Source organism: Cygnus atratus, chromosome 6 (assembly GCF_013377495.2).
Source record: "Cygnus atratus isolate AKBS03 ecotype Queensland, Australia chromosome 6, CAtr_DNAZoo_HiC_assembly, whole genome shotgun sequence".
In the NCBI taxonomy this organism is placed as follows: domain Eukaryota; kingdom Metazoa; phylum Chordata; class Aves; order Anseriformes; family Anatidae; genus Cygnus; species Cygnus atratus.
The window spans coordinates 25,624,189-25,652,157 of record NC_066367.1 but is presented as its reverse complement, the minus strand read 5'-3'; the positions used below and the strand labels follow the sequence as shown (position 1 = coordinate 25,652,157).

At 45.3% G+C, this 27,969-nt stretch overlaps 1 protein-coding gene across 6 annotated transcripts in view; it reads right to left on the bottom strand.

The window, feature by feature from the left end:
* The window catches only part of SEMA5B (semaphorin 5B), a 274,579-nt gene that overhangs the window by 107,250 nt on the left and 139,360 nt on the right, over positions 1-27,969 (bottom strand). For all 6 annotated transcript variants that reach the window (XR_004777167.2, XM_035536719.2, XM_035536718.2 and 3 more), the window contains 2 exons: positions 15,631-15,730; positions 521-566 (listed from right to left, as the gene is read on the bottom strand). Coding sequence is in view for 5 of the 6 variants with exons in the window: in XM_035536719.2 (XP_035392612.1) it covers positions 521-566; positions 15,631-15,730 (146 nt within the window). In the remaining variant the exon portion in view is untranslated. The remainder of the gene's footprint in view (positions 1-520; positions 567-15,630; positions 15,731-27,969) is intronic.

Genomic DNA, 27,969 nt, shown 5'->3' with positions numbered 1-27,969 from the left:
GGTTAATATAGATTTTGCTTCCCATTTCGCCTGTTGAATGCTTGAAAGTCCAGCCCTGGTTTTAGCAATGCATTCAGCAGAACAGTTTCTCAGCAGTCCATGGTCTTGAGGGCCGACATAGACTCAAAATGGGGATGGACAAGAATAGTAAAAGCTTTTCCTACGTGTTGTCAACATCTCCTCTAATGAAGGAGGATTGTTATCGATTGTTTTGTTTAAGCCTGTATCAGTTACACTACATGCTTTGTTCCTTTAAGGTGCCATATTTTTGGCACATCCTGTTACCACCCAAACACTCAAGAATCAAGAGCAGAGAGCGCTGTCCAAATGGGCAAGTGTACAAGAGCCTTCCCCCAGCATTATCACAGGAGTGGAAACAAGCACTAGGTTCTGACTTTGTCCTCTCCCTGCTCCACCACTCTGCAAATTTACTCTCTACAGGCTTCTGAAAACATACGTCAAATACTACAGAACATTGTTAGCAAGTCAAATAAAACAAGAGAGTAAAAAGTGAACATACCTGAATGAGAGAAACGTTGTGTAGACTAAGTCTGAAGAGGTAGTTCCTGCATGAGCAAGCAGAAATACAAATTGTTAGGCTATCAAAAGAAGGGAGGGAGAAGTTATAAACACAAGTAATAGTTTTTGGTTATCCATTTCTATGGACAACAAGGGCCTGTTAGAATTTCTCTCCAAAGAATGTAAAAATAGTAATATGTCCCTCGCTCATTTGTCTTAGTAAGCCTTTTAGCAAAGCTCTGAGCAGGTCTGGAGTAAAATACTCCAAACCTCGTAATGGAGGCCCACATTGAAATCCCAACAAAACGGAGTCTATTTCAAGACCCTCAAAGGGCTTTGGTTGAAGCCCTGTAAGGGCTGTGTTCATGTTTTTTTACTGCATACTGAGAAAACTGGGGTTGGATAGAAGTCAGCTGGAGCAAAGCTGCCTCCTGCAGTATGCCCCCCCAAGCCTATCCTTGCAGATGGACTTTGTGGAAAAGGAGGAGGAGAGGACAGATACTTCTCAGCAGAATCTCTCTGCACAGAAAACCAGCAGGGAAATCAAGGCAGTGACTGCAGATACTCCCAATCCTCCTGTCATCACATCTCCAAAGGCAAAGCAAGGGAATTCCTGACAGAAGTCACTGCAGCATGAGATACAACACATCAGCTGAGCTCCTGCAGCCCTCCCTGCATGTTCATATCCCAACACAAATAGGGAGGAAGACACATTTGCATAAGCATCTATGGAAGAGTCTTAGTTAACAGCTTTTATCTCACATTTTTGCTTGCTAAGACAATGCAGTTACCAGCAATCAGCTGACATGTATTAAGCCTTATGGACTTGATTGTGTGCTTGAGGCTTTTGGCCATACCTAGCTTCATATTTTGCACCCCATTTGTCATCTTCATCAGTGTGAAGAGCTGTGATCCTTTTCCAACATCCCTGTCACCGCAACCTCCCAGAGAAGACATATTTATATTATACCAGGTGAACAATGTTTTTGTGGTGGCCCTGTTTAAGCAGCAGAAAGTGCAGCTTTGGTGGTGGAGCTTCACCCACCCTATAAGTGCTAGTCTGCAGACATTCCCCTACCTACCAAAAATGCAAGTGCAAGTCCTACGTCAGTGAGGTCAAGAAGTCAATGGAAAGCTCTTATAGTAATGCAAAGGTCCTAAGGACTCTTCTGAAGAGCGTTGATTTGAGTCTGTAGTCAGCAGCTCACTCGGCCCAAGCAAAGAAAGTTACTCAAACTTCCACACATGAGAAATTCATGTGGGGTCACAATGACCACTAAGAAGCTTGAGCAATTTTTCCTTTTTCTGTTATCTCTCACTTGAATATCATGGAAGTCATAATCATAGAGTTGTCTGTATATTTTGACCCAGTTCTATAAATAAATCAAAGGATCTCAACCACTGCAGACTGTCAATAAAGATGGGTGGGGACAAGGATGATGAGGGACCTTGAAAGTCAAACTCTTGGTACCAGATCTTCAGCCAATGTAGCTTTGATTTGCACCACCTCTGTCCTATTCTATACTGGGACTGCTTACCCAGGGAAGAATGAGTCCCATTAGCAATATCTGAACAAAATGTATCAGTAATTATTATACCTCCTATAAGTATGCAGAAAAATACACACACAAAACCTCCGTCTTCTGTCCTAGTCCTATCACCTGAGATCCAGCAGCTCTTTCATATTCTGAAACCTTATTCTGTCTCTAAGGACTGCACACTTCCCCAGGTAATTTGTTATTAACTCTCTGGCATCAGCTACAGACTTAAATATTATGCCCTGCAGATGCATGCAGCTGACCAGAGGCACTAAGCCTACATACAGCTAAAATCTCAAAATGGAGGAAAATTCTCCTCCAGTGACTGATCTGACTAGAAGCACATGCTGCTCTCACCAAAATACTAATGCAATTCCAGGACATGAGATATCATGAGATATAAGCCTTCTCCTGCAGAAATTAAGCATGTCACTGGCCTCCAGTGTTACAACACCCTAAGGAGAAAGTTCTCATAACCAGGGATTTGAAGTTGCTATCCTGTTGTTAAGCATGCTATTTAAATGCATTGATTTTGGAAGTCATACAGCAGATTCCAGCTCCTTGTTTCAGTCTTGTAAAAAGCTGGACAGTTTGACTGAGTAATAAATTTTAATATTAGTTTTTTTCCCCAGTAGTACTGCACAGCAAATTCAACCAAAATATATTTAATGGAAAAGATGTAGCTAAAGGACACGGTTTTCCTTGCACTCAGCCAAAACAGATGCAGACAGGAATTAGTGTCCATTTAAATAAAGCCAGTTTCTGTCCTCTCAGTGACTGCTGCGCAGCACCTGAGCAAAGCATTAGTGGTGAGATCACTCCGGTGGCTGACACCTAAACCAGGCAGAAACACAGTATTAATGTGAGAAGCACGACGATCTTCCAAAAGCTTCCCACTAACCTCACCTCTCTAAACCTGACCTTGTAGCTTTCTTACAGCAAGGTGGGTTTCCCTTCATTTTTCATCAGCTTGCTTTACCTGGTGGCTGCACAGCCACTGGCAGTTTCTTTTTGTTTGTTTGATCCTTCTCACGTCCCATCAGCAGCAATATGAACACCCTTAGGCAGACGAGGCTACCAGAGACACCAGCCGACCTGCCCGGCTAGAACCGACTAATCCGTAATTAATAACACCTTCTTCTAACCATACTTGTTCTGTAAAACTATACGAGGAGAGAAAAGCCAAGGGGAAAGATCTGCTGAATAAGACAGTGCCATTGTTATGAATTGCATTCTAAATGCAATTTCGGGCCAAGAATGAACAAGGTCTCTGAATGACAGGCATGGTTTATTATACCTAGAATTGCCCCATTTGTGTCTTTTTTCTGTTCGTATTTGAAGTTATGTCTGTTTAATACCTTGCTGAACTATAATTTAAAGCAGTTGGAAGAGTAGCATTAAGAAATATATGAGAACACCAAGATCTCTGCATGAATAGATGAGGTGCTTCCTTGGTCTTTTTTTTTCCCCCACTTTATCTTGTAAATGTTGGCTAATTCCTTTCTCTCTTAAATTAAGCCCCTCTGGACTACACCAGAAGAGCAATTGCTTGGCGCAACCAGCTATTCTAATAACCTCCTTCGCCCATATAGGAAGCTGGTGCACAAACCTGGAGGGATAGGACAACCCTCTTACTCTCTGTTCGGAAAGGTCACGCACCTTCACTCCATGGTTTTACAACGAAAGCTCTCTTTCACCCCAGAGTCAGCTGCATTTCAGCCATCTCCAGAGCAAAAGGCTAAACTCTTCTAAGTATTCTGGGATAAACGCTATTATATACATTGTAAGGTGCCTCACATTGCTAATTATTATTGCTACTAACTTTGTTGCTCACAACTACTAACCTTATTACTCATAACATCTGTGCACTTCTGAAGATGTCCATGTTAATCAGTGATACCCTGAAGTCTCAGCCAAGACCGTGGTGTTGCTGCCTTAGACACAGAGTGGGATGGCGGTGGCTCCTCTGGAGGCTGATTCCCAGCAGAAGCCTACAGCACCAAGCGGAGAGTGGCTCCTCTCACTGGCCCCTCTGATTGCAGGGGAGTGTGTTAGCCCCCAGCTCAGGTATATGATGTTAGCTGGTGTAAAGACCCTCCTAATCTATCCAACCTAAACTTGAAAAATTTGCCATCTGAACACATACAGAAGAGTGAAAAAGAGACCTAATTCTCATTTAAATTTAAAGCACAGAGTAAGCAACCAAGCCGACATCACAGAGCATATCTGCAGCTCAAACAGGAGCTCATCTCCTGGTCCCACACTCTGTGCCCTGCTTGAGAGAATAACTTACCCCCAAAAGAGGGGCACAGCATTTAAGCCTGTGCTGAAGTGCCATTTAAACTCTTGGAAATTGGGTATAAACTGAAGTACTTTATTTCTCAAACAGTGCCCTCTACGCTAGTCTGCCTATGGACAGAGCCAAGCTGCAGTATAAATCCTGTAGAGGAAAGTATTTGTTAATTGGCTTTGTAATTTGTATTTGGCTGCCTTATAAAATGATTAAGTGCTCACTGTGCCTGGTACCACAAAGCAAACGTACCAGAACAGCAGGAGAGCAGCTAAGATGTATTTTAAAGGCTGGAAGAATATATCCACTTAAATCCACTTGCCACGACATTCCCAAGTCAAAGCTGCTTAGTCAGTGTTTATTTCTTACAGCCAAGCGCACCTTGGGTGAACTTTGCAACGCGATGCCCATGCACTCGTTCACATGTTGCGTGGCCTTGAAACAATTTGCAGTGAAGGCAAAGTACTTCGTCTACAACACCACCACGCAACAGAGCTCCGAAACAAACTAGGCTTTTCCAGTGGGATGCTGCACAACAAGAGCGCTTGAGGAAAAGCTGAAACCCTTCCTTTAAGGAGTTCTGAAATGATGAGGGCTGCAACATGCTTCAGATGCAAGCTATGGATGGACTTGTTTCTAGTGCTGGGCAGAGCCCTCTTTTCAGGCACTGCTTCTGTCTGATGACAAAAAGATGCTTCCTTCTAATTAAAAAGAGCATGCTTTTCAGTTCAGCTGTGGTAGATCAGGAGGGCCTTCCCTGCAGCTAATGAACAGGTGTAAATGAAAGGTTTCTCTAGCTTCAGATTATTATTTGTATTAAGATCAGCAAGGTTTGTTCACGTTTCCCACCGCTGCCCCCCTCCACGTTCACCAAGCAGGTAAGATAACCCTCTGTGCTTCACAACAACCCCTGCCAGCAACTCTGGAGCCACGAGCTCCCTAATGCTGGCCACCACCTGCACCTCTCAGGACCCTGACGTGAGCACAAGAGCCCAACAGTACGTTACCTTATCTCAGCTGGTCTGCATCACCTAAATTTACGTACACCCACTTGCACGTTGCTGCTTTCCAGCACCTTACAGCAGATGTGAGAAGCTTGCCCCTCCCTCCTTACAGCCCAGCCTGTCTCAAGCCCCCTCTCTCTGCACGCACACAGTTGTCCTGCAAGTAGAAACAAAGCCCACAGAAGCTGACAATGTTCGATCATGCTAAAAAAATGCTTTTAGGCAAAGCTAAAGAGGACTGAGTGAAGAGTCACTCTCCTCCTCTGGGGCTATTGCTGCACTGAAAGGCACCCAGCACAGCCCAGGTGAGCTGCTGGAGATTTCAGGTGTGCTCTGGTGCTCCGGGAAGGGGTTCCCCACGATTGGGCTGCAACCAGGTGCCAGGTCTGCAGGAGGGATTCAACTGTCGCAGCGTAGATAATAAGAAAAATAATTAACAGAGCAGGGTCCTTTGGGCAATGCGAAACAAGACCCAGAATTATGCATGTGACAAACCTCGTGCTCCCTCCCGGTACCCCTGGGAGCCGAGTTCTGGGGCTGAACCTCGGGCAGGGAGCCAGCAGCTCCTGTCAGCTCTTCCCATCTTTGCTCCTGGAGGCCTCAGATGTACTTTGTACTTGCACAGTACATGACAAACACAGCTTAGTCATGCTTCAGGACTCCCTGCGAGCTGGTTAGTATCATCCCCCCCTTATACTAACGGAGAAAATGAGCCAGAGAAAGGTTAAGTGACCTCCAAAGAACACAGCAAGGCAGCGATGGAATCGAGAGCAGAGCCCAGGGCTCTTGGCTACCAAATCTCACGCTAGATTACCGCACAGCATCTCTACGCAGGTCCAGCTGTGGCTGAACTTTTCAGATGGTTATCCACATCTCTGAAACAGCCGGCCATCCCAAGAAACCCTGCCCCTGCAGGATGATCTGGCCTTTGCTCTCAGAAGGAGTTAATTAAGTGCCTGCCCCAGTGTGACCTGACGATCCCTTTGCAAATGCTGCTTGAGAGATTCATTTGAGGGACCTCGTATACACCTGCTGGGGAAAAGGTGGTGAGCCAGCATCTCTCGCAGGCTGGATCCCTATTCACCAGTAATTTTGTTTCTATTGAAGGAAAACTTGTCCGGTCTATCATTCTTTCTTAAAAATCAATAGATGTTCATCAGAGAACCATACTAAATGGCATGCAGTAATATGATGCAGTTGCTGTATGAGCAATTGCTTTCCCCAAAGCAACATTTCTCCGCGATAAATCTAGCCGGAGCTAGAGGAGCATCCTCTTACAAGAGGCTCCTTATGCAAGCAGCATATCATTCTGATTAAGCAGCTTCCAAATTAAGCTAGGGTCACAGCTACCGTGTCTGCGTTGCCACTGTGTTTGCACACGAGGCCCATTTCGTACTTCTCAGTAGAAACAAGGATGAAAATCAAATCCCCCAAATTCCAGTCGGTGGAGGAGAGCTACCACCAGCTGTAGCAGCACCAGGTGCGTGACGCAGACGCGTGCAGTCTCGATGCTGTGCCAGCTCTTGGAGGAGCCAGAAGGGGCAGATGCGTGTGGCCGCAGACCATGCAGGACAACAGGACGGCTGTGGCACACTTGACCAACACCGATCCTCAGAAATCTGGGCTGTTGCTGCTGCTGGGGGGATCGCAGGAAGGGTTCAGCCCTTGAGCTGCAGCCGTGTCCCCCCTCACACACCTCGCGGGGGCAGCAAGCCGGGCTCCGCTGTCCCTGGCCCTCCTCTGCCCCGTGGTGGGAGACGGAGAGGCACAGCCTTGCCCCGTGGGGTCCCGCTCCGTGGGGGCAGCACGTTGTCCCGTGTTCCCAGGCACCTTGAACCAGCTCTGGTCTGGAGGGGAGCAGCGTTCGCACGCTTTGGAGAACTGGGAAGGGGATTTTGTAAAAAAATATTGTTTGAACATATCTTGTAAAACGCAGGCTGATTTCCATAAATGTTTTTGTTACTTTTCTCTCTGTTTCAATAAATGTCTTCAAAACCCTCGAGATGGAACCCGAGCCAAATTTACAAAACTGGTGTGTGGGTTTGTTCCTGTTTTCCTGGAAGAGCGAGTCCATCTCTCAGACCATCACGTATTATCCCACACGCCACCTCAGCTCTCTCCTGACATGCGCCTGACAGCTCTTCTGTCCCTCTCTCATCCAGCTGGCAGAGTCCCAGATCACTTACAGCACCTCACGGTGGCCCCGAGCTGCATGGGGACCTTTCATCTCCTGTTTGCCCATCACTTCAGTCTGTTTTCCAAAGCCAAACCGTGAAATTCCTCTTCTGAGGCACTGAACATCGTTCAGATGCTCCCTGGCGGCCCCCCACCTGCCTGCTCGGGCTGACAAGCGTGCTCAGCTCTGTCACGCTCTCCTCAAACTCAGGATGAGTTCAACACAACTTAAATGGAAATACTGATCGAGTTGGCTGGTGAGATGAAGTTACTGCCAACCAATCCCTTCTTCTCACTGTGTTTTTCATACCTTTGCAGTGGCACAGAGCAGTGGGCTTTAGCACCTAAACATCTGGACATAAAGCGATATGCAAGTCGCTGTGGTAAGCCCTGCCATACAAAACTGACGTGTCACCAACTTAACCGGAGAAAAAGTCAGTATTTTCAGTACTGCCTAAGAAAAAGGCTCTGCAGTCCCATCCTCTGATGCTGTAAAACACATTAGGTCCAAACCTCTGAGGCTTTTGCCAAAATATCCTGACCTTGTGTTTGCTCGCACCCCGCGCTCTCAAATGCAATCTTTAAACTTAATTATTTTCAGTGTATTACTAAAGCAAGAGAGTCTCTCGTGGGTGGCTGCTTCTGTGATAGGGTACCACCAATTCTCATTTTATCTGCAATATGAGATACTTCGTGTGTCAGGCCTGTGACTGGCTGTGTAAGGATGCTTCCCGCCAGCCTGCACTGCACCAGGATTGCCTTTCGTGGCAGTAGCTGTGTGGAACCAGGTTATTCGCAGGACCAATTGTTTGCTCTGCTGACAAAGACGACAGACCCAAGAGGCTGCTGTCACCTCTCCTCCAGGTACGACACCAGGAACAAAGCCGTCTCCTTGCTCTCTTGCAGCTGCAACTTCTCCTGTGCATTGGACAGGCCCAGCAACCTGGCAGCGCTGCAGTGTGGCATTTTCTCTGATGGATTTATTTTGAGTAAATTAAAGTTCATGTTGTGTTCTCAAGCAAATGTACAAGTTTTAACTAAGAAAAAAACTTACACTTTGAACAAAATTTGAACCAGGCTCCAAAGTTCCCAGAATCCCATAAGCTATGAAAATTATCCTTTCGTTCGTGCCTGTCCACACCTTTTCCCTCCTTCCCAAGGGGTAAGCCAGGGACAGCACAGATCTGGGGTATGGCAAATTCAGACAGCCTGCAGACCAGCAGAGGAAAGCAAATTCCATAGGTAAGAAAGAGCCACGCATCCCAGTGGGGCTTCACCCCTCCACACTTACACAAGGGCCGAACTGACCTCCTCTGGCACGATATCAGAGAGGAAAATCTCCCTCTGAACTATCCCAGGCTCAACCAGAGAGGTTAAAACCTGCACTTTAAATCACATTTTTATTCTCTGCACAAAGACACTGTGCACCCCCAATTATGGATTTAACTAGCTGTAATGTCTAATCACAGGTTTCTCACCTTCGCTGTATACTTTCTCATGCAGGTCAGGCAATTTCTTCAAAAGACATCAATGGTCCTTTGAAAGTATCTGTTGATTTCACAGACTGATATCCCCTTTTTTTTCTCACACCGCCATGTTACCTGCCTCCCTTCACCCCCTGATACAAGGATGCAACTTTAATTTTGTCTGATACGAAGAATCAGAGTGAGAAAGGATGGCATTTGGTTTTTTTTGGTTTCTTCACAGCAGCCCTATCAGCTACCCTCCTACAATCTGGATATAATCAAAAACATTATAATGCTCTTTGCTTGCTCACGTCCTCATTAATACCTCAACTGGCAAGGTAATTTCTCAGCCAAACGTGACTTGGTGGGGGATAAAGCTGACGTAAGACAGCGTGATACTAATGGGAGCCATCAGAACATGGCAGGAGCTCATCTCGGTCATATTGTCTCAGAAAAGCTATCGAGTCAAATTCTGCAGTCAGTGAAGAATGGCACATCATTCCTGGATGTAACAGGACACACCTGTGGTCTACTGAACCTTTGGCCATGCCCATGTGATTGTGCCCGATGTTAACTTGTTTGCATGTTATTCTCTCCATGCTATATGAGCCTGGACTTCTCCAGCTATGCTGAAGATCTCCTGGAGCATTTTGTAAGACTTATGTCTTCTTTGGAGATGCAAGGCTGAGGGCAAGTGCCAGGTACTTGCTACTGCCAGGTAGAAACACGACAGTAAATGGTCCAAATCCAAACTCTGGCACAAATTTTCTGTAAATCCATCAGAAAACTTTGGCTATGTCCACACTAGCTAAGCAGAACAGTGCAGAGACCTCTGCGGCTGTGCAGACTTTGGTCGAAGAGCAGCTTGCACTACCTCTGAGATCTACTATAAACTCACGTGTCTCAATATCACAGTGTTTTTCACAGGGCAGGCTTGCTCTTAATCCCTCTGGGCCTTGGATTCCCACCTACAGCGTGAAATTATTAGTGCTTTTCCACCTCACAGAAGCCCTGATTGTTTGGCAGTAGGAAGTGTTGTTGATAAAGTCTAGCCCAACGTTGATGCTCCAGAACTGCAGACCCACTCTGCCCTGCCTTCTGCCGCTCAGCCTCCTGGTTTGCACGCTGCCTTTTGCCCAGGCAGCACAATCTGCTGAGATTTGCTCTCTTCAGGCTTCAGTGGCAGTCCAGATCTGGGTAGGATTGAAGGTGCCCAAGGGTAAGAGCGATATTTTCCAAGCGACACAGGTTTTGAGAGTTTTACTGCAGCGCTCTAGAGCTTTCTGCCAAGCAGGCAGGAAAGAGCCTGTGTTCAGCCAGAAATCTGCATGAAAGCTGGTGTCTGACAGACTAATCTATCATACACCGGAGAGTTTCAATAAACTCAGGATGCCAATCCTGCTGGTCGAGGATCTTAGACTATATTTACAATTTGCCATATTTCTGCAAGCTGCAACTTGAAGCAACTCTTTTGGGATATCAGTCCCTCCGTTCAGCCTTCAGCTCCTGAGCTGGTGTGATCCAGAGGTGTTTTGTGTTCATGCAGTCAGGAGCAAGACCAGCCAGGAAGGGGTGCTCCCAGGCTGCTGTGCTCCCCCTAAGGCCTCCTGTTCAAAGCCAAAAGCGATCCTTCCAACACTGTGTTTCACAGCCACAGTTAGAGGCAGAACTTCTGACCTGATCTGTAACCACCTTTGTAAGTGCTACAGCGCCTTCTCTGCTCCCCAGACTAACCCTACCTCCTTTCTCACGCCTACCTACTTGACATTAACAGGCACATTCAGTTCAGGTCTAAAACAAGTACGAAAATCGCCCCCTGCTAAAGCATCCAGACTTGCATCCCTAGCAGCTTGGTAGCTTTGATGCAGAAAAGTCCAGCAGCCCACAATGGCGTGCACTTCACATGCCAGCTCCGAGTCCCTTGATGCAGCATTTGCTCACTGCCTTCTGCCTCCAGGAGATTTTTGGTCATGGCCATTTGTGACAAGGGCTCCTGAGCTTCAGCTCCCCATGCAACAGCCCCGAGAGATAATCCTTTCCCATCGCCTGATGGAGCTGACAGCCCTCTTGGCAGGCACAACTACGAGGACTTCTGGTCGTGACGCTCTCTGGCTGCTTTTCTACGGCAACACCTCCACTCGCTGCGAGTGGCCAGCCCTCATAGCCATGCCTCTCACATCCGCAGCCCCAGCAGGCTGCTGCCCCGAGCTGACACCCCCGCGGCTTCCCTCTGGGAGAAGTCAAATGTTTCCCCCAGGGTTTCCCAGCCACTCCCTGTGCTGCCATTTGTTTGGGTACCGTCCTCCTGTTGTCCAAGCTGTTTGCTTTCAGCTTGCTGGCGTGCCAGATTGTCACATGGTGTCTCGACCACGTTCCTTTAAATCTTTTATGTTCTCCTGGCCAGGGAGCTCTTGTGAAGCACGCTTTTCGGCTGGACTCCAAGCAGGGTCTTCCATATCAACATTTCTTTATTGGCTCCCACCTCTGCCCAGCCACTTAGGGGTCTCAGGTGGAGTGGTGGGATGTCACTGCTACACAAAACCCATCCTCCCCGGGGTTAGGGCACCCTGCCTATAGCACAGGTGAGAGAGCACAGCACTGCTTCTCCAGCATGCAGGTGAAATCACTGCCATGGGGAGCAGAGAAAGCCAGCCTGCCTCTGCTACAGACAAGGCAGGGAAGAAGGACGGGGGAAAGGGCAAAGGAAGAATGTCAGAGTTGAGCCAGGGCATCCTGCAGGAGTGGGGACGGAGGCTTCCTCCCGCCCCGCCACACCGCCTCTGGCATCCCTACCACAGCACAGGTACATTGGTGCAGGCAAAGGGGCCACAACCTGGCTGCTGCTGACAGCATCGAGGTCTGACCGTGAGCTACAGCAAGCAGACACCCTCAGTTCAAACAGTTGCATCTCTTAAGTCACCGCTTTTTAACACGGGTCTCTTTTGCTTGCCCATCGAGTTAGGAAATTCAGCCGATCTCCTTTGTTAAACCATTTATTGCAGAGCAGCTCATTCAAGCCGTTCTTCCCAGTCCATTCAGCAGCTGTACTGCTGACAAAAGAGCAGTGTCCCAGTCTCCCAGCCTTTGTTCTGGTACCAGAATTATCTCTTCTGTGGCTCCTCTGCTGTGGCGGCATATATACAACTCGTGTCTATAATTCAAAACTATAGCTCATTATGTGACACTAATCTGCGAGAAACTGCCACCCATTTCCTCACCATTAATCTTTGATTTCAGATGTTTAGGTAGAGCGAACAGACCCTCAGTTAATAAAAGCAAATTGCTCACTGGAAATGCTGTGTAACGGAGTTAAATTTGAAATCTAATAATGGGAAAAAGATTGAAAGTAAAGACAATAAGCATTCCTGATCGTGCCATTAGAGAGGGATGGAAGTTTCTACATAGTCAAGACTGCAATCAGTTTCCATTTCAGCTCCTTTATTGACTTTGCCTTGGAAGGTTTCTCAGGTCTGAAAAATTCAAGGCTTACTCTTGATGAAAAGAAGAAAGTGTTTTGCAAAAAAAAGCAGGACAATTGGACAAAGTGGCATTGCAGATAGCTAGCACAGAAAAAGCAGGAATCGAGTTCCCCAAATGATCATTTTTTTAATGTACAGGGGATTTATATGTCTTGTTTTTTGAGCTGTTCAGATCATATTTTCAATTTTTTTTCTCAGTAATAATGAGGTCTAGAAAATTGTTTTTTCTCCCATTAAAATAAGCTCAAATAGTAATCACATAAGCTCAAGAGCTGAAAAAAGCAGCAAATATTTCAAAACAATCACTCATTCAGAGAAGAAAAACAGTACATTAAAATACTAACACTACATTTTAAACAAAAACAAAACATGCAAGCTATGAGTCAAAATGAAGGTTATGAATTTTTGAAATGTGTGTTTTTATACTTAATGAAATGTGGCTCATAATATGGGCAGTGTGAGATTTACAATGTTCTAAACTATTCATATCCTTACTTGCAAGTGTTTGGATTTTACAAATGATGTGACAAGTAAATACGTTGCTTAGAAACCATGGTGGGCTTTTGAAACTAATTCTTTTGTTTCTGGGATTTTGACTTGGCAGGTGTTTGGTGCAGTGGAGTTATCAAACTCCTCTGGTTAGCACTCAGACAGCACCAGTCATTCGGGGAGGGCTCTCAGATAGCGATAAAGCTTAAAAATCTGCGGCTCGTGCTATTCCAGCCCCCTGCCTGCACAGTGTGCCCTCAATACCTCTTACAGTTTCAGTCATGCTGTGTCCAATTCCCCAAACCAAAAACCTTTGTGTGCCCCAGGATCTTCTTTTCTTCCAGGAAGCATTTTCTGTGAAGCTTGGAAATGCAGGATGAACTAAGCTAAGAGTTGCTGTGGTGAGGTCATACGGCTTTTAAATAGAGACAGAAAGAGCTAGTCTGAAATAATTTATAACGCTATCATCTAAGAGAATGATGTTAACCAGGAAATTGAGAAGTGGGAGTACTTATAAACTCCACCCTGATCCCAAACTCCTTCCACAACCCCAGAATAGCTGGTGTTACTACTAATATGATCTACAGTAGCACGTTTAAACATGGTTAACATTTAAATTTAGGTTTCATAAATTACACCCTGTTGAGATGGATAGAGACAGCTCCTATCTCTTTGAGGTATTGTTTCATTTGCAAATTCAGGCAGATGGTGCACGAGCAACTAATGACTCAAAAAATCACCCCTAAAAATAGTCCAGAACAAGGTGGGGATTTATCAGGGAGGGAGGGAACAGAAAAGCCTTTACTTCCCATTCCCATTTCTCTGGCACAGCTCCAGGAGCACAGCTCACCCAAGGACCTGCGGTGCTGTGCAGAACAAGGACCCTGCCTGCACCCCATGTGCGTGCACCTCATGTCACGTAATGAGATGGTGAGGAGGGAAAGGGATCCATACTCCCCACCTACCCCACACCCAGGAAAAAAAAAAAAAAGCACCCTGGGAAACTGCACCTCCATTAACTCTATCAAGACTTGCTCGGCAGAGCCGTGTGGCACCATCAAACTTGGAGAGTCTCCCAGTCAGGCTGGTCATACCTCATGAAAACTGACTTCTGCAAGCAAATTCTATAAATACTTGTCACTGGTTCCGCCTGGAGTAACCCGCCGCACTATATTGTGCTTCCAGCAGGAAGCCAAATTTGCTGTCATTCTGCTGTTTGTAATGATACTGTAGCCTCGTGTCTAACCGCACTTGTACAAACTCTTGTGGAGACAGAGCTTCCCTCCAGGATGTGTCGCGAGCGTTCGAGCAGGGGTGAAGCGTGTCACCGACAGCAAGGAGGAAACCTGCTGTGCAGCCGAATTATGTAAACCGTGAATTCCTCAGGGCGACGGGCCTGTGTTTGTACAACGCCTGGCAGAAGGCACCGTTCACGGCTGTCCCCAAAGCAATGCTGTTCTGAAGTAATAAATATTAATAATGGCTGGTTAAAGATTCCAGCGCAGGTAAAGCTGCAGCTTGAAGAGCAAAATGTTTCTGTATGAAAAGCAGGAGGGCCTCTGGCAATTTAAACTCTGTCAGACAGTGAAGTTTTAGTATTTAGTGCACAAACACAGAAAATTTATGTTAAATACCACTTCAGTTGTCTCTTTGGAGCAAAAAGACTCCCCTTCCACTAACACATCTTGCTTTCTCTTGTTCACTCCATGACTTCTTCCAGTCCTGCTCCTCACCTCCCTGTCCACTGGTGGGAAGAAAGCAGTCTCTTCCTGTTTTCACCTACAGCACAGGCTGCTTCCACAATGTTACCTGCTTCTAAATACTATATTTAAACTGCTGCTGCTGGCTGATTTGTTAGGCCATGCTTAGCTCTTTCTTTTTGGGTTGTCTTATCTGTTTATTATGCAATAAAAAATAGTTGCTGGGGGGGCTCATGATTCAACCACTCCTGACACGTATTATTTCACTGAACCATAGTTCTTTTTCCTGGTTACAAACGCAGCTCTAAATTTGTTAGAACTTGCCTATGCTTATATTGTGTTTGTGTTTTTACCCTTCTCCTACGGCATCCTAAATAAAAGTAATGTTTAAAAATAAAGGAAAATATATGCTAATTATATACGATGTGTTGGAACAACAGAGTTGCACCAAAATGCATTAGGTGGGGATTTGACTATGTCAGCGAGATGAAGTGAACAGGCTACGAAGCGAATTCTAAAAGAAGAGAGAAGAAAGCTATCACTCTTGCTGCCAAAGTCTCACTGCAGCTTATACAAAGGCATGTAGATGAACTTAATATAGACAGAAAGTGTGCCCATGGCAAATACACCAAAAAGCCAGATTCTGTTCTGGCAGAGTGATGGTGCAGAATAATTTACTAGAACTCTTCTAACATTCATGATACTGAGGGAGATGCCAGCACTCTGCTTCATTAACCAGTCATTTTGATTGCATCTTTTTTTTTTTTTTAATTCTAGTAATTTTCTCTTCTTTGCAATTATACTAGAGTCTAAATCCCTCCACATAAATTATAGCTTTCTCTTTGAGGGGGAGACTGGCCACATAAGCTGGAAACACACTCTCCTCTGAAGCCAGAACCTGAAGGGAAAGAGCTTGAGCAGCAGCCCTGGTTTAAAAAGTTTAAAAAGCTAATTAAAAGATTATCTTTACCTTGCTCCCACAATGAGCTGGTTCCTGTTGGCATCCAGTGCGAGCTGAGAAAAATCATGCACACCTGGATAGGTGAAATTCGAAACCCAGGGCTTCAGATCTGCAACAAGAAGGAGAAAGCACAACACAATAAAGCTGCTCCAGAAGCAGTGAGTTCACCCAGACATCTACTAATGGATTTCCTACCGAGTTATCTGTCAGGGGAAGGTTAATTAATAATCTATTTAAAGGGTTTCTATTTATTCTGATTCTCCACAGAATGTGCAAAAACCGTACATAAACGCAGGGCTGTCTCAGCAGTTATTTTCACATCCAAAATGGAGTGTCAGCATTGGCTTCGGAGACAATGGCAGCTTGGTTTCACTTCAGTTAAAACTGGGGAGCCACTTCCAGTGCCAGGTTTAAATGGTGTAAAGGGACTAGGTTGGCTGCCCTAACACCTCCGTAGCCTGGCCTTCCCTGCTAAGCAAAGGGAAGCTGCTGTCCTCCTCCATGAAGAGAAGGTGGGGTCAACTGACTGAACACCAGGTTAGAGTAGAAATGATCTACACTCAAGACCTGGCTGCTCAAAGGACAGGCTTTACCTTCTCTTCCAGGTTTTAGGTTCTGTGCCAGGTTTCACTTTACCTAACATCTGACAGGGATCCCTGTCAATCAAATCCTTCCTTAACTAAGATGGGGAGGTGGGATCATCACAGCATCTTGGTAGCTGAGAATTGAGCGAGCTTGAAGCTGGCTCTATTAACCAGCTTGGATTTAACAACATGGCAGGTTAAACGCAAAGCAATAGATTTGACTATTCTCATGGAGACAAAACTCTTACAGAAGCCACATCTATTAACACAACATCAGTTGAGAGATGTACGGCAGATAATCCTGATTTAATGAAAAATATACCTGCTTAAAGAAAAAGTTAAATCACTATTTTTTAGGGTACTCTCAGATGTGATGTTAGGGCATTCACAGAATTCAGTATTTCAATACAGTTACCAACTTTTACTTTGTGTGTATCACAGATCACAGGATTCCAGCCTCCCAACTTACACCTGTGCTGCATGGAATAACTGGGGATAGACTAACATGTATCTTCCAAAAGCCATCCAGCTTTACTGTGAGGACTTCTCTTGGAAATTTGTTCCATCTGTTAACTATTCTGTCTGTTAAATACATGGAGGATACCAAATATTTGAGGGAGCAAGGCACAAATGAGACCAAATTGGTCAAGGTCTGGATGCAGAAGACCCACAAGGCGCAAAACCTTGAACCTGAAAGGTAATATCTTCTGGCCTCATGCCAACGGGACGTCAGTAGGCAGGCCGTGACCCAGCGATTCATAATAACAATGATGCAGCCAAGTTTAGACTCGTTCAAAAGAGCTCTGGAAAAACATGCTCCATTGTCATTTTATATCCCCCATGATGAGAAGTCGCACTGAAGGCAGGCAGGTTTGAACAGGCCAACTGTATGAAGTTCAACAAGGCCAAGTGCCGGGTCCTGCACCTGGGGCGCAACAACCCCAAGCAGAGCTACAGGCTGGGAGATGAGTGGCTGGAAAGCTGCCTGGCCGAGAAGGACCTGGGAGTATTGGTTGATAGTCGGCTGAATATGAGCCAGCAGTGTGCTCAGGTGGCCAAGAAGGCCAACAGCATCCTGGCCTGTATAAGAAGCAGTGTGGCCAGCAGGTCTAGGGAAGTGATTGTGCCCCTGTACTCGGCTCTGGTGAGGCCGCACCTCGAGTACTGTGTTCAGTTTTGGGCCCCTCGCTACAGGAAGGACATGGAGGTGCTCGAGCGAGTCCAGAGAAGGGCGACCAAGCTGGTGAGGGGTCTGGAGAACAAGTCTTACGAGGAGCGGCTGAGGGAGCTGGGCTTGTTCAGCCTGGAGAAGAGGAGGCTCAGGGGCGACCTTATCGCTCTCTACAGTTACCTTAAAGGAGGCTGTAGCGAGGTGGGGGTTGGTCTGTTCTCCCACGTGCCTGGTGACAGGACGAGGGGGAATGGGCGAAAGTTGCGACAGGGGAGTTTTAGGTTGGATGTTAGGAAGTACTTCTTTACCGAAAGGGTTATTAAGCATTGGAACGGGCTGCCCAGGGAGGTGGTGGAGTCACCAACCCTGGAGGTCTTTAAAAGACGTTTAGATGTAGAGCTTAGCGATATGGTTTAGTGGAGTACTTAGTGTTAGGTCGGAGGTTGGACTCGATGATCTTGAGGTCTCTTCCAACCTAGAAATCTATGTCTGTGTCTGTGTCTATCTTGGTATTGGCATTAGTTCTCTTTTCCACAGGACTTCTCTTTTCCCCAGGAGGACAATGCTGATGAGGAATCTCATTGTTTGTAAGGCCTTTGGTGTCTTGGCAAGCTCTGTAGCATTACAAATGTCAAACGGTATAAAACCTTTGACATAGGGATATTTGTTGAGCAATCTTAAGTCCCTTCTCCTTTCAGGGATGGATGACAGCTAATCAGGCCCTTTGATTATCAAAACCTTAAAAAGACAGATATAATAAAAGCCCCCACTCTTCACACCACTTGTCCTACACTGCTTCCCAAGGCAGAACCTTGCTGTGTAGCTTCTGGCTTTGCCCTGGACACCACCACATTTCAATACACCTCCTGAGCCCCCATAGCACTGGGCTGGCCATCGGGCCTGATCCCATGTCCCACCTGACTTGACACTGTCAGGGCCTCTCTGACCACAAGACCTCCATCTGCACCAGATAAAAACCCTGTCAGCTGGAGCTGGAAGCTTCTAGCTCTTCTCAACATTCCTGTCACGCTACGTAGCCACACACAACACGTGTACCTCCTCTGCTCTTCAACGAAAAGGCATGAGTTAAGGAATAACTCAGCCCGCCTAACCTTCAAGCATCTCCACCTCCTACACTCCTCTGGGACCCTTAATGACGTACTAGCACCAGGGAGGCACCGCAGTTTCACCTCTGGCATTCTCCTAACTAATGGGGCTCTGTCTTCTTTTCCTGTAGCTCTTTAGGTGCAGAGACATTTCTGAGGCAAGCAGCAGAACCGGCAACAATAACACCTTTCAAGCGGGTTAGCTGGCTGACATGTGCTGCAGATCTCCTGGCATTTCTGTTGGCTGATGGGGGTGGGATTAGGGGATTGCTATATAACGATGATACCTTTTAAGGATCCTACTTTTAGGCCACAATTTCTCTTGTCATTTTGCTTTCTCACGTACCAACTTTTTCCTACTAACTAACCCACTATTACAGTGCGGTGGCAGGAAGAAAATTTCTTCATCTGCTCTAAGCAAAAGCTCCTCACTTCAGAGAGGTACACTCACCAGTCCATCCTTCTAATGGCAAGCGCTGACAAATTACAGGTAAAAATAATTAAAAAAAAAAATTAAAGGCAGTAGGTAGCTTGAATCCTTCCATGTTGGCTGAAATGTCAATCAAGCCAAGAAATAAGAGGCAGTGTCTTGATTTCTATTACTACTGCAGGTGGTACAACTTATAAAGAAACCCTTCCCAGTTATTAAATTAAAGGCTTCAAGGCACGCATCCTCATAGCAAAATTAAGCTTTTATAGGCATGTAGTTGGAGATTATTAAACCCAGCATGGTCTCAGCTAACAATGCCTAAATGTGAGTTGTCAGAATTAATGCCAAATGGCACATTCTCCTTCTAAACCTTCTTTCTTCCTGTTAGAGGGAAGGGATAAAGTGGAATGGAAACAAAGCCAGGACATGGGTCTTTTTTCATTCGATACATTCAAATCTAGTGCTCAGACCACAGGCATCCCTAAGGACAGTTCTTGCCTTTCATTTTGAAACAAGCTCAGTTATGCAAGGTAAGTGCTGCCCTGGGCCTATCCCATATTAGCTGAAGTTTACACATATGGACCCAATGAACTCCAGAGTTTACTTGTATTTGACCTTTCTCAGAAGGCTGATTTTTCCAGTGCTGACTCTTTAATTTGGCTGGAAACCTTCAGTGCTGGGGCATGTTTACATTTGCAAAAGTATCTGTTTAAAAACAGTATGAAAAATTAAAACCCAAGGCCCTGGCTTTGCATGTCGGCAGCAGGAGCCGGAAAGCTGGGAACCACATAGCTTAGGGGCGAAATGCTCATCAAGGCCTCCTTTGTGCTCCTCATCTCTAATCATTTCCAGGGGGTTAAAGATCCCTGCTCTCACTTCCTCCACATTAGGACCGACAAACAACAGTTTAATAGCTTCCAACACTGCCCAGCGCCAGCCATCTGATTCGGTGCCTCTGAAGCTCCCCGAGTGCAGCTCAAGGTGGTTCAGGTGTCCAGCTGCGAGAGCACAGGGCTCTGCAGGAAACGCGCGTCTGCAGGCACAGCTGTGCTCGGACGTTCGTGCATGCAGAAGACAAGGTGAAAAGAGGCCCTCTGCCATTTCGGAGGGTGGTCTCTGCAGCCTGCTAGCGCACTGCTCCGCACCAGGTCCCCGAGAGCGCAGGAGCGGGACAAGGATCAGCTGCACGTATGCTGGCGTGCTGAGTTGTAGGAGCTGGGTTTAAGGGCCTGATCCAGGGGCTCTTCAAATCATTGGCAGTTTTCCACCGAGCTTGATGGGTTTTGGATCAGCTTCTAAAGACGTGGTAAACCTGGTAATACTTGAGCCTTCATCTCCTCAAAACCAGCTGCTCCCCACCTCACCCTTATGCTGTGTGTTTTGGAGGGAAGAAGTGTGTAAACACTGCGCTGAGACTTCCCTGCCTGAAGGACAGCACGTACTGCTTCATCTCACTTGAGGCCACTTGTAGCTCCCTTCTCCAGCAGGCTGCAACAGCTCCGTGCAGCCAGCACACACCTCGCAAGAGCAGAGAGGTTAAATACCTGTGCCTTGAAATTGTAAAGCCATTGCAAGGTGGATGGGGCCTGGCTAACCACGGTGTTTTTCAAGAGTATCTCTTCTGGAGTAATTCTCAGCATGGGCTGCCCAGCCTGGAGCAAAAGAAGCTAAACAAAACAGGACCAAGCACTCTTTGTGCAATGTAAGGATACATCCACATATAAAAACCACCCACGTTCCTATCTGAGCTAGCTTTGAATACCAGTGAGGCTGCATGAGCAAAAACCTCAGCTTGAATTGCTCATCCAAGTCTTTCTCCTGTGTTTTGGGCAGAGCTTGCAGCTCAACACAAATACCTCAGTGCCAGCTGCAAAGTCATTATCTTCATGGGAGCTAGCTCGATGAAAGCTAATTCAGGGACATCCACATGAGCCCTTTTCATTCTTTTGTGTAGCAGTGTAGTCACACATTAAGGGCGTCCACACATGGAGTTTTTTTGGAATAGCTCCTCATGACTAGTGCCAGGTATAGCCACTAGTTGTGCTATCATGTAGAAACACGAGTCTCCTGCTAAAAATGGGAGGACTGCGAGAAAACCTTCAAAGATCATAAAAAGACCTTAAGGGAGGAAGACAGGGAAGTTAAACATGAAGGAAGCTCCAGGCACTGCATTCCAGAAAATACAACCTGAACCAGATGAATTATGAAAAGCCCCTGAAAAATAAGATGATTCAACAGTAAAGATTTGTGTAATGAGGTAGAGCATATGTACAGAATTGAGATCCTGCCAGACTCAATGGGCATAAGTAAATTACCTGTTCTGCAGCATTCAAACCTATTTTTGTGCAGTGTTAACTTGACCACACATGAACGCTTCCCTTACTGACTCAAGATGGTCTCTTAAAAGTTCTCTTAACTCAGCTTACTACTTTATGGCATATTTAATTTCTGTATTTGAGCATTTCAGCATTCATGGGGAGGCCAGATGACAGTCATGACTTCTGTAACTGTACAATCTTCTCTTCTTTTGATTTATTTCAGCCCTGGCACAGGACAAACCATGTTCAGCAACTGGTAGATACTACAGTTTGCAAGTACCCAACCACTTAGATCTTTTCCAGACTACCCTCTAGCCTGGAGGACTCTCAGTGTTGGATCCCAACAAATGACCAACAGATAGATGTAAATCACTTTGTAATGTAAGGGAAAGTTTCAGGCTGTCTTCTTGGTATACGCTGATGAAATGATCCCTTTTCAGAATTAGACCTACTATCTTAAATCTATTCGCTTGTCAAGGCCTGCAAAGTCAGATCATCCTCTGCATCAATTATCCTCAGATAATATTCAGAGCACTTTCCACAAAGCAGACTGTAGCCTGCTACGAGTGAGGTCGCGGTTTCCATTCTGTACGGGTCACCGACCAGAACCCATAGGTGACAAAGCAAGCAAGGTTGCAACCAAAGATCAGAAGGCTAATGACTGCCCATGCTACCACCTGTCTTCTCAAACACAGCAAGTGTGGACACCTCCAATGATGCATAAAAGTTACTGACAACTTACAGCATTATCTTTATTAGACTGGCAATAAATCATATTTTAATATCAGCCTCATTTTAAATTTTAGCTCTCTGTTGTAGGTCACACCACAGGTTAGTGCAATAGTCTTTGAAAATGTTTCACTCCTACCCCATGCTGAGATGTAGAAAAAAAGGCTCCACAACAGAAAAACACCCCACAATTCAGCAAAATTGTCTGGGGAAGGAGAAATCTTTTGATGCGCGGGCAGAGCTGAGCAAACAAATGTGTCAGCACTCAGAGCTCAACTTTACTCAGGAGGCCAGAAAACTCAAGCTGGCTTTACCCCAAAAATCCTCCTACACATGCATATCACCCTGCTGTCTTGTCTTCCCATCACCACCTCCACCTTATTACTGGTATTCTCTCGTTCTTTAACCTGAGCTGTTGAAATCTTTAATTGTACATTAAATGTGTCCTAATCCCAACTGCTGCAATATCCAGCTTCATTGCCTTCCTAAATCTCTGATCTCCGCTCATATATATGAGGACTCCGAAGGCTGCTGGCAGAGTACGCTCCCTTCTATAAAATGGATCAACCCCATAGCCAGCTGTTTCCTTATCTCTGCCCTCAATATCCAAATCCAATTTAGACATCCTTCCAGCTGTCTCATTTTCATGGTTTCACTCAGTTTACCCATCTTACTATTCACCACTCCTCTGACCCCTGCTTTCTTCTCTAGCAGTCTTTACCTTCCAGCTGTGTTTCTACCTCATTTCCTGTCCACTCATTCAATTCTTTCTGTCTCAACCAACTACAAGACTCCCAGGATGAGAGAAACAATGAGCTAACCCACCAGTGGCGAGTGCCACCACGACTGCTGAGTGAAGAGAACCATTTCCTTTCGAGGAGATCCAAGAAGTGCAAGTGTTGCCCTCTCCAACCTGTCCAAGAGCACATGGATAGAAAATGACTGGAAGAAAAAAGAGTAAGACTTTCTCTCTTGGTATCATGAAAGAGAGAACAGTCCCATCTCTCAACTATCAAGCAAAGGAAGGAGGCTTTGCTTCTTACCACCCTGAAGGGAAGAAATGAACTGAAGACCCAGGTAACCACAGTGATCATATTAACCAAGTCATGATATCATTTAAAATTGCCTCATATCTAGATGATTTTATGCTGTCTCTTCACTGCCTACACGTCCTCCTTGAACTGACCTTGAACTGTTGAGTGTCTTTCGCCCAAGAGAGAAATGACACCTGGAGATGTAGGCATGGTTCCAAGTACCCAACACCGCTAACGCTGGAGTCCTCTGTCTTGGGGAAATCATGAAACCATTTAGCGTCTCATGGTTTTAAATTGTTAAATAGGTTTGGTGATACTGGCTAGGCCATCCACGCCTCATTATCTGTAAAGCACGCAACGTGCAGGAGGCACTGACTGCTGCTAATGCATACTGAGCATATTTACTTCTTGTTTTCTAAATTTCAATCATTTCTTCAAAACAAGTGCTGCTAAATTGTTTCAATATGGAGAAAGAAGAACATAGTCCAAACCTAATTTTTGCAAAAGTACAATTATGACTGCTTGTTTATTTACTTTTTTATTATTAATATGGAGCAGCTGGAAAAACACACTTGTCTGTCAGGAAGAACCCAGGGATTCAATCCCAGATAAAGAAAACACCAGATAACAAGCACGAACCGGTGCTCACTCCCAGTAAGGGACATTTCGCTGTTATGCTGTCCTGGGGGTTCCCCAAGGAAGGAGATCAAAGGACTGTGAGTCACATTCCCGTTTCTTCACATTTCTGCAGTTCTTCCGTACTTCTGCTCCACCAGAGAGGCCACTCTTGGCCCATTCTCCCTCTCTCACTTGGGTTCTTCTCACCTATCTGCACATGGTGAAGGGCAGGCAGAAGTCCAATCGAGCCGTACTCCCAGGACAGCCAGACAGCAGGAGTGTGCCCCACCACAACCTTGTGAAACCACACTAACCAGTGCCACACACAGCCCCGCTGTTAGCTCCCCCCGAGCTTTCTTGTTTTCTTACGAATGGTGCAGCGTTTAAGTATCGTGATCCATTGTTTAGCGAGACGAGCCCTGCAGCTGTCACGCAATCTCCCTCGCTGAGAACGATAAGGTGAGTGCTCATGCATCACTTGCAGCTTCCTGTGGCATTCTGATCGGTATAATCCCTCTTTTCAGACAGGAAAGCAAGCTGCATCTTGGCTCCTACAGCCGTTACGGTCTGATGGAAAAAAACACTCCTTTGTCATCGTTCAGTCATCGTTCAAACCACCTCCTCCACATCTGGAGGCAGAATTTTTTTTCACTGTCCTTACGTTTATATGTCTACATCAGACACTTGTGCCAACGGAGATGGTGCAAGATTCAAGACAACTGTTTTCACGGCGAGAATATTGAGAATATTTCATGGCAGGATATTGAGAGAGGGCAGAGAAATGATGACTGAAGTCTCCTTGAGTTTCACATGCAGGTACGCAGATCTGCCACAGAAGCAGATGTGTCTGATTCTGACGAACAGAAGTTGACCCTCTTTGCCAGCTCACCAGAGACTGAACTGGAGATAACAAGTCAAATGTATAATCTGTACATTTTAGCTAGCTGGACCTCTGAGGGCTCCTGTTTTCTGTGGACAAAGGTCCCATCTTGAGTCAGTTACAACAATGAATCAGAGCAGGGGCCGTAGAATCCTTAAAGAGTTTTGAAATGAACCTGTTCTCATAAGGATCAGTGTTTTTAAATTGGAAGCTGTCTGATAATAGTATGGGATTATCAAAGACCACATTTCACTGATGACCTGCACCTCTTCATTAATGTGCTGTGAAACAGAGCAATCCCCGTGTATAAAACACAAATCGGAATTTTGCAACTCAAGCACTCTCATTAAAAACATTCTAAGGATTGCCCAGTGCTAGCAGAAAGGAAAGGATAGGTGATATGTAAAATCTGAGGGTTTTTAGGCCAAAGCACAAAGGTTTCTTCAGGATTTTATCTGCACCTCCCAAAGCTAGAAATGATCACAAAAACCTCTAACCCAGTCCACTGTGCATTACAGATTACAGACTCTCATGCAGATAATCCTATATCAAGCCCAGGAACACAGTAGATTTCTTATCCACTTGATTCAGCCATGCTAGAAGAACAGGTTGACCAGCTGGACCAAAGGTTGCTACCTAGGGAGCTCCCTAGGAACAGCATTACATAGACTTGATATTTCAGTTCTGTGCACTTTGGCTGTGGCCTTGTTCAGCACATAAGCACACACTTGGTTCCAAGTCCACAATCCCATTGACTTCAAGGTGCATGGAAGGTTTTAAGAGAACAGGATATATTAATACTCATCAGAAGCTTACGTGCTCAATAAACGAGGTCTGCCATAGCACTGACTCACAGCTTATTCAGTTACGGAACTAGACAAAGTAAACTCTAAAACTGCGAATGAGGTCTCTGTAAGGCATGTTTTTGTTTGCACTGAAACACAGAAGAAGATAAGCACTTTGCTTTGCTTCCCACAATGTTTCCTTTCTCCAAAGCAGTGCTGTCTGGGATCTGAAGAGAGGCAGTCCACTTCTATGGCCTGCACTCAACCACTGTACCAGAGGAAGGGCCAAGCACATGGAGCCCCTTGTCTCACTTACACTGGAAAATATAAATAAGCTCCTCTGCTGCTGCTCAGAGGTTTTCATGCCCTTGGTCCATGCCTCCTACCTTGATGACGTTCTGTTCATCCACACCGTGAGCCCACCTCACTCAGTCCTGCTACTGAGGATACTTCACCCGAGCTATCATACCTCATGAAAGCTCCATCTCCCCCTGCTCCTCTATTTGAGTTACCCAAAACCTTTGCCTCCTGAAGCTCCACCATAGTCTTCCTTTTCTCTCCTGCTTGCCAGTGATTCGCTCTGTCTAAAGCCTTTTGTGAATGAAGGGCACTCTTCCAAGACCCCCCTTCTCCTTGAGGCCTGAAGGAACAGCACACTGAATCATTTCTTCAATCAAATTTCATTGCACTCATTTGTGAAGTGCCTTGGACATCGTTAATGGGGAAGTGGCAAAGAACTAGCATCATTATTGTTATAATTATTATTACGGAATGAAAAATATATTAAGAGCTGTTGGGTGTAATTTTCAGAAGTTTTGCCTGAGAGCAAATTACTTCCCTAACCACTGTATATTTATGGCTTTATTAGTCATAATTTTTAAACAAATTCTAAATCAACCCTAAAGAAGAAAATATCAGCTTCATTTGCCACAGTTCCATTTTTCAAGATTAAAAAGAAAATTGCCACAAGGCTTGCTTAATGGAAACAAAATCTAAACTGAAATGCACTGAAGGTCAAATTTCCTGTAGCATCCCAATCTTATGCATAGGATACCACCAGTTACCGGTCAGCACTCCATCATTTGTTACGTTTGGGCTCCTCGTGTGGAGACTCAAGGGCAGCAAGGCTATGAGCTAGAAGAGCCGTAATGCATTTGCCTTCCCTTTAGCGTTTAGCCAGATACACTTCTCAGACTTCACCCCACAACCTTCATCCACTGTTACCTAAAGTTTTGGTTTGGATTCTCAAAATCACACTTGCTCAAGAAAAGTTTAAATCTTTATCAGAATTTCCTAAGGGGCTTTCTTAGCTGACTTTTGGAGCGGGCAGATGCTGATGTGTTTTGTGGTGGTGGTGTTTTTTTTTCCTTCCATCAATGTACAGTAAAGGGAATAACGTACTAGTGACCAAATCAAAAATAGCGGGGGTGTTTGGTAAAACATCAGGAACCTTCAAAAGGAATAAATCATACCCTATTATCTTTCAGCCCACAAAGTTAAAACAGCTTTTGCTTTCAATACAGCAAGCAAACACTTAACTGCTCCCTGCAGATCTCAGAGTTTGAAGCTGGCCACATTTCAATAAAATGTTGTTTAAAGAAAGAAAATATTGAGAAAATATATAGCAAGCAACGTTCAAGCAACCTGAATCACATTCATCTGGTAAGAGGCAATAATTACAGTCGGTCTGAACTGAAATCCCAGATTTAAACACTCTCAAACTTATACATTTTAAAAACCTGAGGCAACAGACAGAACAACTTGCCTGCATTTAGCAGAGATTGAGAAGCAGACAATGGCCAAATGCTGCATGCCCAGAACTCACACCAGCAGTGATGATACAGGCTGCCAAGCTGAGATTTGCAGTCCTGAGAAGATCTGGGATATAAGCTACTTAACCAAGTGCACCACTCTCCTATGCTTCAGCATGGGATTACCTGAGGTGTTTCTGGGGACAAAGAAAGGCTGCAATTACTAAAGCAGGGGAGCACAAATGATATTCTTTCGGCTTACACAAACTGCCATGACCCAGGGGAGAAAGCACTGGCAGACAGAACAGAGAAGGACCTGGGAGTCTGTCACAGTTTGTTTTTTTCCTTTTTTTTTTTTTTTTTTCTGAGCACAGCAATTTAATGGATAAAACTAAAGAGAAATAAATAATGGTACGAACTGCAAGTGAAAACCTGTCTACAACTCATTTCCAGTTGAGCTGTGAACATCCAAGTGATTCATATAACACAGATGAGTTTGCAAACTTTTAAGCACTTCCCTGGTAAACAAGCTGAAACCAAACTCTCCACCCATTACAAACTTATATGCACATGTCAGTCATGGCTCTGGCTCCTGAAACAACAGATCTTATACAGTATTGCCATGGCAAAAGATGTTTTTGGCTTTCCCAAGGGGCATGTTACAAAGGGAGCTCCAAAAGTCTTTAATGAAGAACAATTTAATGACTAACACAGCTCTATGTCTAAGAAGCAGCTGTATAATAACGATCGTGTTAAGAAACGCATCTGCATGGCAAGGGCATAGCCCAGTCGCCGATGCAGGGACTGATCTCTTGATTATAAGATACACATGGAGAAGACTAGAAAGATGATCACAACTGGAAGGAACCTGAAACATTTTCTCTGGTTTTAGGCTTACCAGCGTGGTCTACACTGGAGCTGTGCTGGGATGATGTAATGTTT